General features: G+C 38.2%; 1 protein-coding gene across 2 annotated transcripts in view; it reads right to left on the reverse strand.

Annotated features, from left to right (window-relative positions):
- Nucleotides 1–235: 235 nt before the first annotated feature.
- pdhx (pyruvate dehydrogenase complex component X) overlaps nucleotides 236–15,254 on the reverse strand; it is a 30,452-nt gene continuing 15,433 nt past the window's right edge. For both annotated transcript variants that reach the window (XM_085461421.1, XM_085461422.1), the window contains exons 7-12: nucleotides 13,106–13,271; nucleotides 12,497–12,644; nucleotides 10,373–10,431; nucleotides 7,840–7,998; nucleotides 1,962–2,026; nucleotides 236–1,133 (exon numbers count right to left, since the gene is read on the reverse strand). In XM_085461421.1, the coding sequence (XP_085317547.1) occupies nucleotides 878–1,133; nucleotides 1,962–2,026; nucleotides 7,840–7,998; nucleotides 10,373–10,431; nucleotides 12,497–12,644; nucleotides 13,106–13,271 (853 nt within the window). In that variant the 3' untranslated portion in view covers nucleotides 236–877. The remainder of the gene's footprint in view (nucleotides 1,134–1,961; nucleotides 2,027–7,839; nucleotides 7,999–10,372; nucleotides 10,432–12,496; nucleotides 12,645–13,105; nucleotides 13,272–15,254) is intronic.

Genomic DNA, 15,254 nt, shown 5'->3' on the forward strand with positions numbered 1-15,254 from the left:
AAGAGACAGCTGTTCTTCCCACGCTTAAAGCAAAGATAAGCATCTGCCATCAGAACCTGACCTGTACACTCAACCCAGCAAATTATCCTAATTGGCTTTTAAAAAATAATTACTATGTAATCTCTTTGGATTCTAATTATACAGAAACACACACTTGTGTAATCCAGTTTGTGAATCTGCTACTTTCTGAAAATCAAGAAAAAACATTAATGACACACACACACAAACATTTTAAGACTGAACAATGTGTTTTATTGGCAACCTTGATTTGTATACAGCTGAATTTGAAGGACTTGTTCTCCAGTGTAGTTGATTTTAAATAAGTTAAAACATATTAATAGGAAAATTAATAATAAATCAATTAGATTCTTACATTTTGTAACAGAAACCATTTTACGTGGGTTTTGCAATCTAAATGGAAATTATACTGCCAGTTGTATTGTTCAGTAATGTATAGCTTTGTTGTAGAAATGTATAGTGAAGTTTTGAGAGAACTATTTGCATGTTTACCAACAGTGACATCGAGCAGATACACTTGACTGCGAAACAGCAGTTGAGCTGGACTTGAAACACTTTATGTACACAACACTAGTGTGGCAGAATAATCTTTTTCTTGGTAATTTGGCACCAAGAATGTTCCTCCACTCTAGCTGAGTCCCCATAACTCCTCCATCACAAAGCCTGGTTGATCATCAGTCAGAAGTAGTCCAAAAAATGAACTTTTAATTATGTACAATTCTAACTCTGTAAGCCTTAGTTGGAAACCAACCGTTTAAGAGCTCTCTGGCTGTGAAAACCATGAGCCAGGCTTTGTCATGTAGGTGTTTCTTCCTATATCTATAAAGTGCCTTTTATAAAGCTCTCTCTGTTTGTTTTTTCACACCAGGGCCATGCGTTGTGGTTTTTCTAGGTTGGCTCGAAATTTATCAAGAAACCGTGATGCTAATTCGTCGTCCACTAGTCTCCCGTCACTGGACAATGTAATTGTCATCAGCTGCTTGGTGCATAGGGTCTGATCATCCTCACAGAGGTGCAGTTCAGCCCTGGACGTCCCAACAGCAAGGATACATGCCTGAGGCGGGTTAATCACAGCACTGAAGCCACTGATTCCAAACATCCCTAGGTTAGATATACTGTGGGATAAAAAGAGAAAAAGATAGCACGCATATTAGCACGTCAAAGTTAGCTGAAGATAATAAAAGGTCAAGACGATAAATAAAAACTAAGCAGGCATTAGTGGCTATAAAACAAATTTATTTAGGTTAAAAACAAAAAAAGAAAAAAAAGAAAAAAGAATATTATCACTTTTAATGAATGACTTTTTGTCAACATCTGATAGACAGCTGCTAAAATAAAACGCTAAGCAGTTAAGATTACTACAGAAAAATTCAGCTCAAGAACTGCCCCTAAATATTGTGCAAAAATGACCTGAGGGCTTTCTGATGTTTGCATTAATGGGAGTTCTGGTTCAGGGGAATGGAAAAACTAATAGGTGAAGGATATAGACATAATGTATATCCTCAGGAGGACGAAGAAAGTGGTCTCCGTAGGAATCCATTGCTTCTGCCTGACACAGAAACCCCATTTGTTTCTAAATGACACCATTAATTCTAATGAGTTAAAAAGCCCCCCTCCTTCACACTTCTGCAATTGATGAACAGTAACTGATGGTCTTTGTCGCCCAAGAACACATTCAGCTCAGGCTTACACGAAATGTAGAATATGCATAATATATTGGCTCACTGTGAAACCAGATTTTAATCATAAATGCGGAAATGTATAATGGCTTATTCTTATAACTGAGTTTCAAAGGAACATTGGGGAAATAGTATTAATAGATCACAGGAACCACTTTTTGACACATTACAAAAAAGTATATTGAATAGCAATTAACTGAGACAGCAGTACTAAAAATAAAAAGGAAAACCTGGTAAAAATACTGACTATAATAATGACTTTACCTAAATGAGCCTCCCTGGTATTCCTCAGGAAGCAGTTTCCCATCTCGAGCCTTCTGGGCCAGAGCCTATAAAAACACAAGATGGATATTCTTAAAGAAATAAATACATTTGATGTATAAAATAGATCAAATACACAATAGCCAGAATACATGTGTGATATACACAACAGACTTGGAAATGTAGATAAAACCATAAGCATGTGCAGTACTAATTAACTTTTAGTTATTGTACAGTCTGCAACACAAAATACAGAAAAGAATGTTTTCCTAATAAGGTTCAGCTCCTCACAAATGCAACTAGAAAAATTTGCATTTCCTGCGAAAATGCTGTGTGGATGCCTTAACGCGTAAGACGTCTGCTGAAAAAAGCTGAAAAAGTTAAAAAATTGCAAAAAGTTGTCTGGCGGTGAAGAAACTGAAAATTTTGCAGAAAACAGGTGAACAAGCAGAATTTTTTTGCTGAAAAGTGGTGAATAGCAAAAAATCCTACTGAAAGGGGTAAAGACGGAGAAATTTTTGCTGAAAAGTGGTGAAAAAAAAAATGTAGCCCTGAGCAGGATTCGAACCTGGCCCTTTTGGTCTCAAGGTAGCCACTTGTCTCACTAAGGCAAGCTCATTCTCACAAAGAAGAGGTGGAGAGACTGACAGTTTTGATGAAATGAGCAGAAGCTGCTGAGAATTGTGCTGATAAGAGGTGAAAAGGCTGAAAATTTTTGCAGCAGAGGTGAATAAGCAGAATTTCTGCTGAAAAGAGGTGAATGAGCAGAATTCTGCTGAAAAGAGCAGAAGCTGCTGAGAATTATGCTGATAAGAGGTGAAATGTTTGAAGATTTGGCAGAAAAATATGTCTGTGAAGGTTCTCAGGCATCCAGGTCATCGTAGTCAAAGGAGCTTGCAAAGAAAAGCGTCTGGACTTCTTTAAGTTGCTTGAAGACGTTTCACCTCTCATCCGAGAAGCTTCTTCAGTTCTTCAGTTCTCCACCATTTGACCTTAGAACTGAAGAAGCTTCTCGGATGAGACCTGAAACGTCTTCAAGCAACTTAAAGAAGTCCAGACGCTTTTCTTTGCAAGCTCCTTTGACAATTTGGCAGAAAAGAGGTAAATCAGTAGAATTTCATCTCATACTCATCTCACTGAGCCAAACTGGTTCTCATATACCTGAAAAAAGGTGAAAAAGCTGAAAATTCTTATTAAAAACAGCAGAAGAGGCCGAGAAAACACTGAACTTTCTGGTGAAAAGAGGCAGAACAACCTGGTTCTGCTCAATTTCAGTCCACCAATCAGAGGTACTGCTTCTGTCTGCTTCATCAGGGTGTGTACTTGTATGTATTTCTGCCATGGAGCGTTAACAAGAATCTGAGATCCATATTAGAAAAGCTGCCAAAATCATAAAATGTTGCCGAATTGTAATAAATTATCAATATGAATTACAGGTCTGTGATAGTGTATTAATTTGTAGTGGAAGAAAACATGTGGACAAGGTGGAATTGAACCCACGACCTTTGGGCTTCAGACCCGTGTCATTACCAACTGCGCCACTGGGAAAGAGCCCGGGACGCCTGGAAAACAGGGTGATGAGCAGTCAGAATTAGATCGCGGTAAGAGGCGAAAAACGCCGTTTTTTGGAGTTACAAAACGTCGTGTAACTCAATAACTAGGTGGGATAGAAGCATAATTCTTGTACTGGGTGAATCAGCGGACTTTGGTTTACTTTGACTGCGATTTTCATAGCTCTTTGTAACTCCGTCGCGGAGATATGACGAGAGAAGAAACGGATTCATTTTCGGAGTTTGAAAAATGAAAGGAGGACAGATTTCCACCCCTCAAACAAACGTAATTTATGGCTCAACGGTAAGATGACTGTAAAAACTGCTTAGACCGTGAGTGTCAGCACTGTCTGAAGATGAATTGGCACAAGCCCCATGTCTTAACTTCGCTTCGTTAAGGAGAAATGACGATTTGAAAATGCCTTCAGTTTCAGTATTTCAGCTCTGAGTTTCACAACCTCCCCATAGACTTTGAATGGGGAGTTTTGAGACCTTGTGTCACTTCGAGGCAAATTGTGAAAAAACCGTAACTCACACAATAATTATAGTGACACTGTCTTAAAGCCAGCAAAAATACCTACATTTTGATGTATAATTTGTGGGGGATGAGTGGAAATTGAGCAAGTAGCAAGAAGTTGTTCAGACATGAAGAGAAAATTCAGAACGGACGAGCACTCTGAGTTAATTGCATAGCAACCATAACAACGCATGTATTTTGTGAAAAATCACAAAGCTGCAACTGAAAACTTAAAGAGGCATTAAATGAAAACGGTAACAGATATGAAAAAGCTGAAACACACAGGAATAGCCCAATCATTTGAGAACGTTTTAAAGTTTGAATGGTGTTTCTATGTGAAAGTATGAGCATGTAGTTAAGTTTCAAAAACAAGAAAGTTGTAGCAGAATTTCTGAAGTTTTCCATTCATTTCAATGGGACAAATTAAAGGAAAAAAGTGTAATATTTTAAATAGTATAATAGCAATAAACACCAAAAGATATAGCCGGAAAGAGCAGAACAGTTTAGAGTTTGAACTGAGAAAATCGGCTGAAAACTGAGGGAGTAGTTAAGGTGCAAAAAACGTACGGAAGCGACAAGAATAAAGGATAAAGGATAAAGAATAAAGAGAAACAGGAACTCAATGCCCTTGAGGGCATCCACACAACTAATGAAAATAATATTAAAATCAATGTCTGACATTGAAAAAAACGAAAAGACAGAATAAAGAAACGCAAATGGAATTCAAAACTGAAATTGCACTTTTAAAATGTTCACCATGGTCCTCACAGAAATAAATTACTATCCTAATGTGCATGGGTAAATTAAAGAAACGGGAATGAAAAGCACCCAGAACTGCAGATGAGGCATCTGGTAATACATTAGTTCAGCTAGGTTATGCGAATCCTTGCTCTCTCACAGCATGAATGCTGTCTGAAAAGCTTGGAGAAAACCCAATATAACTGAGAAACAAAGCGTGAAAAAGGTATTGTTTCTAGTGCAAACACATGGCTCATTCAACCTTCTCAAAAAGGGATGGTGATATCAAGCAGTAAAACATTATAAAAGTACATGCTCCACATTATACCACAGACTGTGTTGAAATAATGAAGAGCTTATTGTTAAAATGTAGCACTGAACTTATCTTCTTCTAAGTTATTGGCTTATTTGAATAGAAATGTTCTTAAAAGGTTAATGGTGGGATATAACCATCACGGAAACTTGAGAGTGACTCACAAGACACAATAGAGTATGGTCGGTACAATTATGATAAGAGCCCTAAGTGCAAAAACAGTCATGTTCCTCTGCATCAAATCAACGGCCAGCAGTGCTCTATTCAGACATTGTGTTAATTTTAATTCGAGACCTATGAAAACCAGCAAATGCACATTTACCTCAAAGCAGCAGCACAAATAAATTGAATAGCTGTGGGTGGTAAAGAGCATTTTGAAGGCTTAGGTGGAGTGACATGTGTGCAGTGTTACTACTCATGCTTTAAAGCAGCTGTTGTGTATGCAAGTATGTTAGTACTGAAACATTCTGATCTGGCATCTGAACAACTGACAAATATTACATTATTTGAACTAAAATAATCAAAATAGGTTAAGACAATCACTATAAAAGTAATACATTGTCTTCTGGGAGTCACAACAAATCATTAGCAATATAATTAGAAAGAACAGAACACTTTGACCACTTTAATTTTAGTTCTCTAAAGAAAAAAAAACAAACGAAAACAATTGTTTTTCAATATAATGAAAAAGGAAGGAACGCAAAAAGGAACAAAAGATAAAAAAGGAACTGTTTGTGATGCAAAAGTGTTTAACAAACATAGCAGCGCTTCTGGTCTGAGCTGGACCACCACAGCAGCCAGTGGAGACAAACTATATAATAATACATGTACATATTTCAAAGCAAGCAGCTATGTGTATTCAATAGGTTGATGAAAAATGTAAAATTGTATTGTGTACACAACTGTTTACACATATTCACCTCTGGTTTTGGTAGTCAAAGTCAAAGTGAAAGTCAACACAAACAGAAGCACCCGATCTTGAGCAATCACATTTGTTGCAAAAACTGATCACATGGGTTTAGGCAGTTACAGTAATAGTATGTCTAAAACCTAATCACACACCCACTGCTAAATCCAACCACCTGCTGACTATCACTGGCATACACAGATATGCACCGTGAATCAAACGTACTTTCACCCCTCTCAAGTTTAAATTAGCACTCTTGCATGAACAAATGCTATTATACTAATACGGTTTCCACCACTGTCACTGCAACAGCTAAGGTTACATGTGCTGACACTGAGCTGTGATGTCGATAATGTGCAAGCAACACTGTGTCATTAGAGCCATAAGTGTTCTAAAAGTCAGCTCTACTTCTTGATTATGGAAAGAGTTTTGCATTTTCAGGTTTTATGACTGGTAGCTGATGAATCCAACATCAATGTGTACAAAGATAAGACAGTCATAAAAACAGGCTCTGAACTTTAGGGAATTTTACATGTCAAACATTATATTTTTTATTATCATCGTCTATTTCAAAGTCATTTATAATTCATCGATTTGTGATGCATGCGTCTTTGATAGAAGTGTGTGGCTCTTTTCATTAAGTATCTTTTTGGTGCTTTACATTTTCAGAGCAACCTTGGAAACAAATTATTGTTCCCAGGTGTTTATGAGAAAGCAAAAAATGAAACAAACAAAAAAAAAGACCATTTTTACTTCATATACCATATCTGATCGATCTCTTCTCCAGATATCAAAAATCAAATTCCAAATCTACTGGCCTTTATATTAGATATAAAGTGCTTCTCCTTTTCAGTTGATTAACTTTGTACAACACTTGGGAGATATCAGGTTCATCTGGTTAGTTAGCTCTGCTATCTGCTGACTTGATGCTAACTTAACTTCAAATACTGTTTTAGCCACCACCACTGAGCTGGTGCGTAGGTTGCCCAGAGTGCTAATTTGGACTTTTCCATGCAGTACTTTTTGCTTTGCATTTATTTATTTTTATCAAAGCAAGAAAAGAAGAAATATTCTGTTCAGGAAACATCATCTTTCAAGGGGTTTTCCAAGCTCCAGAGTACACAATGGTCAAAAACCATCTGCCCATGTTCCCAGATTTTGTTTCAGAACTAACCACCACATGGAGAAAACAACGTCTGCACGTGGCACTGCACTCTATGGATTTTGAGATTCTCCGTTTTCTCACTTCCCCCCTATGAGGAATAGAGGAGCTTGTCTTGTGTCTGGTGTGTGTGCTACGTACCTTCACTGACAGCACTCCGAATATGACCAGTTGTTTATTTGCTATGTTAATTCAGCTAGAGGTAAAGGACTGTCTAAACAGGGGTTGCCCCACTGAACCTCCACTGAACCTAGCACCAAAGGTTTGCCTTTGCCTCAGGGAGTGACAGCATAGTCCACCAGGGCAACCTCATGAGCCCTATTTAAGGAGGTTTCTGTGAATGATATTTGTATTGTAGCTAGTAAGTCATTACCACACTCTTGTTCAGATCTATTACTGGTGCTCTGACACTGGTTCAGTGGCTACTCTACAGGGCGTGTACATATACTCCGTAATGTATTTGTTGTGATGAGTGAATCAACTCCAAGGAAACACAATGTTATTACTACAACTTCTGTTCCCTGAAGGAGTGGAAATGAGGATTGAATGATGCTACTCTGAATTAATTAAGTTCCAGCCAGAATCTGTTAGGGTCCAGTCAAGTCTAAATCTCACATTAACTCATAGCATGTCAGAACAATGATTACACATAGTTGTTTTTTGCCTTCAACTCTTTTATTTTCCAGTTCTTTACCTTAGCATTAGATGAGATCTCCTGGACTCCTTTGTTTGCAGCATCCTTGATGATTGGAGTAATGAGACCTTTGTCTGTCGCCACAGCAATAGAAATATGCACTGAATCAAGTGCACGGGCTCCATCACCAGACCACGTCACATTCACTTCTGGCATTTCCTAGGAAACAGGAGTCAAAGGTCACCTCATGTCCTCATGTTATCAGGGATAAATCAAGACAAAAAGAGATAAGCTCTCTTCAGTTGAGGTGTGTTAAGCTGCTTCCTTATTTCTACAGAGGTTGCTACGGATCCACATATTTGATTTGGCACAGATTTTACACTCACTTACACTCTCACTCTTGATGCAGCCCTCCTACTTTATCTGGGCTTGTGACTGGCACTAGAAGACCATTAGTTTGTGATCCCCTGAGGCTGAATTTGTATCTCCTCCTGCTCTAAACTGGGAATCTTTTGAGTGTTTTTAACAAATACTCATCAGAAGTGGAGCCCCTATAATAAAATATTAGTGGTAATGCAAATGAGCTTGACATTTGAGAGGTACACAAATACATTAGACCAACAGTAAAACACAGTGAATGTGACAGTGCCTGTGTTGCTTTGGTAGCTTTTGCAATCAGAATTAAGATATGAATTCACTATTGTGCCAAACACATTTTGCTTTTTCAAGATTTCCCCTTGTGGGACTAATAAAGGTATCTTATCTTATTAGCTCTATAATCTAAGGAGCTTGGAAAGAAAATCGTCTAGACTTCTTTAAGTTGCTTGAAAATGTTTCACCTTTCATCCGAGAAGCTTCTTCAGTTCTAAGATCAAACGGGTGAGAGTCCCAGATTTAAGCCCCATGGGAGTGTCACCCCAAGAGGGACAATGGACCCCCTAATGATCCTCTACCCAATTACACGAGCCTAAGTGTGAAAACGGGTGTAGGTCACTGTCCGCCAATGTTTTGGGTGAGCTCATTGTGAAACCTGGCCCCACCCTATCATCTGATTTCCTGAGGTCAAATGGCCCAGGATGTGAGTGGGCGTTAAGGCATCTGGGAAGGGATCTCAAAGCTGGATTATAGATGGCAGACAGTTAAGTGTCGTAAGCCACCGCCTCTGTTCAAAGATGGTCGTTCACAGTGGACATAGATGGCTCTTTCACTCCTCTTTCAAACCATCAGTCTTCTCTGTCCAAAATATATGAAATATGAACATTGGCATCCTTGAAAGGGTGACCTTTGTCCTTTAGATGCAGATGGACAGTCAAGTCTTGTCTCGTGGAGGTGGCTCTGCTATGTTGTGCCAAGCGTTTATGAAGTGGCTGTTTGGTCTCTCCAATATGGAGGTCTGAGCATTCCTCGCTACACTGTACAGCATACAGTACATTGTTAAGTTTCTGTTTAGGTTTGTGTTTAGATGGCAGACACCAACTGTCTGCAATCTACAATCCAGTGTTGAGATCCCTTCCCAGATGCCTTAACGCCCACTCATATCCTGGGTCATCTGACCTCAGGAAATCATATGATAGGGTGGGGCTAGGTTTCACAATGAGCTCACCCAAAACATTGGCTGATTGTGACCTACACCTACCATTTTCACACTTCGGCTCGTGTAATTAGGTAGAGGATCATAAGGGGGTCCATTGTCCCTCTTGGGGTGACACTCCCATGGGGCTTAAATCTGGGACTCTCACCCATTTGTTCTTAGAACTGAAGAAGCTTCTCGGATGAGAGGTGAAACATCTTCAAGCAACTTAAAGAAGTCCAGACGCTTTTCTTTCCAAGCTCCTTAGACTACAATGACCTGGATGACTGAGAACCTGCACAGACATTAGCTCTATAAATTCTCTGTAGGTTCCTTTCGTTGAGGGTTCATCTTTTTATTTCTTCATTTCTATTCGTGTTATTAAAGTTATTACATATTATGTGGCATAGAATATGACAACATCTAAGGCACGACAGGAAGTCATAATAAAAGGATAGAGTGCAAACAGAAGTGCATTTATCACCAATTGGCGCACCTGTAAGAAAAAAAAAAACAATCATCTGGAACACAAAAATTCAAAACTGGGTACATAAATCAACATTCTTCTTGTGGGGGGAGTGTGTGTGTGACAGAGAGAGAAAGGGAGAGAGAGTGTCGAGTGGAAGTGTGTAGATGTGTGTGTCTTTGCCATGAAATTTACTTGAAAATGAGGATGGGAAGTGGCAATAATGTGACACAATATTTTATATTAATATAATAAAATAGTATTTTAGAGTGTAAAATAAGTAAGTCATTATATTCTTATGAAATGTTGCTGGAATAACTACATTACCAGGAGGGCCACATCGTCCACAACGTCCTATGCCTTGCACATATTCTTTAAATCTAACAACACATCTTAGACACATGTGTCCAAATGGTTTATTGAGCACTGGAAGAGATTAAAGTTATGGATAACACTGCAATGTTCTAAAAAATACAGGGTTAGAGATGAACAGATGACCCATCTTTAGCAATTACACACACTGAAGGAACAAATGACAACAAATGAGGAGTACTTACTCTGAGTGTAACAGCTGCTGCCTTGATGATGAAGTCATTAACAGACACTTTAATCTGTTCTGAAAGGACAAAGGAGGATTTATGAGAATAACCTAATCTCTGCTTATTATTATCAGATCTAAGCCAAGCGGAAAGCTGGATAAGCTAAAAACCTATGGTTCCAAATGCCAAGGCACAGTGAAAGTCGAGTATCTTGTACAAGACCTGCAATGTTTCAGTTATCAAAAAACATTCAGTTAAAGAGGGGAAATTCTAAATGAATTAATTTCCATGTAAACAAACTGCAAGTGCATGACATTACACATGCTATTGCATAGGGAAAAATGCAATATATTGTTGTTGTTCACTCCAGCTGATCAGAAGAGGCCCCTCTATGCCAAACTCACTGATGCGAATTTGCTTCATTCCCTGCTTGATGTGTAACACACATTGGGGCAGTCAGGCTTGGCATCAGAGCCAACTTTTACTAGTGGCCAATAATGCAGTACCAGACAGTTCTGAATGCTGTGAGCAGTATGATTAATGAGCTAACCGTGAAATCGCACTGGTCGAGAACAATGAGAGTCCACAAAAACAACCGGTGAGAGAATCCCTCCGTACACACACAACCTTGCTAATAGGTCTGGAATGGCCATCCCATTTCCTCTATCACAGAGACAGGACCCAAAGAGATTTACTGTTTGTTTGACTGTGCTGAAAAGTTGAGCTAAATAAGGCCAATTACGTGACACAGCATTAAACTAAGTGTTTTAAAATTGGAATCTGACATAGTACTCTTACTTAATCAACATGAAAAAATGTCCTGAAGTAGTCACAGGATCCATTTAGAAAATCAAGCCATTAAGGATAGATATTTTTCTTTTTATGTGCAAAAGTGAATGGTTTGTAGTGGAAACTGTCCTTCAAATTACACACCCAAAATTCTGTTTCACAAGCAGTAGCTGTTTGCTCAATAACCGTTGTTAGGGAAGGTTGTGAAGCTGAGGAAGTAATGACCACACTGCTAGTTTCAATCAATGCTTCATTTGATATTAGAATTGCATCAGACTTACAGTATTCAATGTGTATAGTGTGTATTTTTTTTTTTAAAATTATAAGATTGTAACAATCTATCTTCCCTGTGGTATTCACTGCCCCTACATTTACTGTTAAACCCACATTTATTCCTTGGCTTTCAGTTCTGACTACCTTTATTTTGTCATTTCTTACTCAAGTTTTCTCATTTTATACTTCAGTTCTTAAATGTCACTTGATTATTTGAAATGCACAACACTTTGGTCAACGGCTATTGGTTTAAATGTGCTATATAAATAAATTTGACTTGTATTTAGAGGCCTTTAATAGCATTTTTTTAAAATTCAGTAATACTGTCATTTATCACATGGTACACAACAACAGATTAAACATGTTTAAGTATTAATACTATGCTGTAGAAAATTAAGAAATGGCTTTGGTAGACATGGCTCTTTCCTAGATCTCATCAGTAGAAGTCAGCCCTGTGAATCCAACTTCAGCCATTCACAAATCCCCTCTTAAGAATCCATACAGCATGTGCACACTCATCATGCTGAGTAAGTAAAATGTGGCAAGTACACAAAACATAGTGATACTGTTGATGCTTAACAAAAAGCACAGCAAACAGAAATAAAGTTACAAGTTGTGCCCTTTGTCAAGAGAAACTGACTGCAATTCCTTTTTGGATTTAGTTTGTCTAAATTACTTCTCTTTATGATGCCATACTGTCTCTGTGATACTGAGCATAGGGCTCTATTGCAGCCATAGATATACTGCAGGTCTTGCTTGTGGGGTACTGCTTCATGGATAGGCATTTAAACTTCACAATTGGCTAAATCATTTGCCAAGTACAATAATTTACCTGTCCATAAAACAAAAGTCACCACCCCTGTGGAACACAGATGTGTGTATTGATTTGAAACACAGGAACGGACATGAACTACGAGCTGAATGCTTGAATGAAGCGTCACATTAATCTTCTGAAATCCACAACTTCACAGATAAGCTGTCTTACAAATGTACCTGTCAGTATGCATTAAGGGAGATACCACTTGCAGGACAACAACAGTGTTAATAAAAAGACAAGTTTTTTCATTTCATTGTTTTTACCCTTGGCCAGATCTTTGCGGAGTTGCATGACAGCAGCCATGTCACAGTCGATGGATGCATATGAATGGGGGATGGTGGTCTTTGACTGGGTAAGCCTTTGAGCAATCACACGACGGACATTTGAAGCTGGAACCTCAGTGAAAGTTCCCTGGAGATATGAAGGAGGAAGAAGGGGAGGTAAATAATTCAGTGAAGGATAAAAAAAAAAAAAAAGACATTTTGAGAGAGCCAACACTGATATGGTGGACACATCTTCACTGCTGTGTCTGCTAATGACTCCAAAAACCCATGAAATGAATAAATGTTGACGGCAGCCTTGATAGTTAATGGCTGGTTAAAAAGAATCCTCAATCTTTGAGATGAACAGGCAATACCTTACGGGATACCACTAACTATACCAAATGAAACTGATAAATATCTACAGCAGCAATGTAAAAGTTAACCATGCAGAAATAGTGATTGAGATGAGACAATCCCATTACATCCTCTTAGCCAAAAGCGACAAATCCCCAAATGACTGAATGATATCTGGCAGTTTCTTAGTACGACCCGAAATAGAAACTGCGCCATGTAAGAGTATTTTTGAGAGGATGTGTGAGGAGTGATCACCGGTGCTCCTGGTTTTCCCGGTACAGACAATGGAGGTATGTTTGGTCTGCTTCCTGGAGGTAGAGGACTGGCTGCTGGAGCAGAGATGGGACTTGGAGGAGTTGAGGCTACCACAGATGGCACTGCTTTGGGAGCAGGAGATGCTTTCAGAAGATTCAGTGCATCCCTGTTAAGAAAAAAAAGGGACCATTTTAACATTAAATGTGAGAAAGACACTTTTAGAAGAAAAAAAACCAAAAAAACAAACTACATCCACGAACCTCCACTGAAGCTGGAAGCACCATATTCAACACCTTTTTGTCCAACAAATACACTATCCTGCCTCTGAACATGACCAAACCATCTCAGCCTTATCTCTTTCTTCTTTCTAAGTATGAAGCCATACTACTGCTCACTGATCATTGCCGCTCCTCTTAGCCTAGCTTCAACAGCAATCCTAGTGATTTTCCATTCACTGAGGCCACCTGGAAGAGTGTCAAAACTGTTTTGGATGCAGGGAAAACCAGACACCTCAAACTAGGCACAATAAACACATTGGACTGGGTCAGAAGTTTGTCAAATACTACTCAGGATAAAACTTTATATAAAATTATCAATATTTATGATTGCACCACATGACAATCCAAATAGACAACGAAAACATGCTTCGTTTGAAGAAAAAAAAAAAAAAAAAAAAAAAAAAACATGATTATTTTTCAGCTTTAGTTGACTCAGTCTTTGTTGAACTGCACCTGATTTTCAGTTCCAGCCTGTTAAAGAGATAACAGACATCATTTATTACTTCTAATAACCCTTTTCTTTTTCATTTATCAAATGACCTAATTTTTTTATGTAAACAACAAATCAAAATATTTTCTTCTTCATGAAAAAGTGCTCCAATGCCATTATCTCTGCCTTGACTGTTATTAACACAATTTCATCTGTGTGAAACAACACTTACATAACTAAAGTTAGTATAAAAATGCATTATTCATCCACATCGTTCTATTTGCCCTACAAGTAACAGTCATCTGGTTTTTGTTTGTGTCAGATTTCTGGAAAGGTAACATTCAGTTTCTTCTGGAGAAAAGGAGTCATGAGAATCGTCCGTTATTCTCAAACACCATCAGCACGGGTAGGATCCGGTGCCAACTGCAGGAAAGCTTATTCAAAACCTTTGGTCTAAGTGGACTTCCCTCTAGCATAGTGAGTCATGGACAGCCTGACTTTAACCATGAAAAAAACACTATCAAATGCTGTATACTAATTATTTTGATGTAACACTGCATTCACATTAAAGAACTGTTTGTATACAACTTGCAAGTCATCCTGCACCAACTTGATACAACATAATAACACAGTCCCTTCATTAAGGCTCATAGTTCACCCTTTAAAGTTAAGGATTACAATCACGCTATCTCGAGGAGTCATTTGAACAAGCAGATGTAAAATGTGGATGTGGAATTGTCACTATGGTAACCCAGGAAATGAAAATTTCCAACATGTGGCTAATGTGCTAAAGCAAGCAAAAGCTAAAGCAATTTATTCAAATAGCATTTCCTTAGACAAGAGTGCCTGGTTTACAAAAGTTAACAAACAGCACGAGAAACTAGAATTAATAAAAACTTAATTCTGAAAAGGACAAACAATAAAATCCATGTAATAACTGAAGGCATTTAAAGGCAGGATGAAAAAAATGTAAATATAGCTTTAAATCAAGTTGCTGTTTTGGGCCTTTTAGTCAAAATTGAATGGTTCCACATTAGTCTCCAGGCCATAGGTCCTGCCACATGCCTTCAGCAGCCCTCCAATTTACAGGCCTTGCAGCTCTGTTTCAAACTGAAAAAAAAAGTCTCAATACGTTTGTTCTGCAAGGCTTTTGTGGGCAATATCAGACAATCAAGACAGCCGATTAAATTGGACAACTTGTGAAACTTGAGGTAATAATATTACCTTAAACACAGAATCTTTACTCTATAATTACATCAATCACTGAGCATGATATGGACATTTTTCTCTAACAGCCTACAGTTTCATAAAGGTTGTAGAGAAAGTGATTGAAGATATTAAAGACTGCTATGCTAAGAACTAAAATGGGAAGAGAAAGGCAATAAAAGAGAGGAGGTACTAAGAAAACCGCTCTGGATAATTTTGATCCTACTAGTAAGAG

Source organism: Copadichromis virginalis, linkage group LG7, assembly GCF_057382275.1.
Source record: "Copadichromis virginalis isolate Kocher_CV1m ecotype Utaka linkage group LG7, C_Virginalis_male_GT1.1, whole genome shotgun sequence".
Classification (NCBI taxonomy): domain Eukaryota; kingdom Metazoa; phylum Chordata; class Actinopteri; order Cichliformes; family Cichlidae; genus Copadichromis; species Copadichromis virginalis.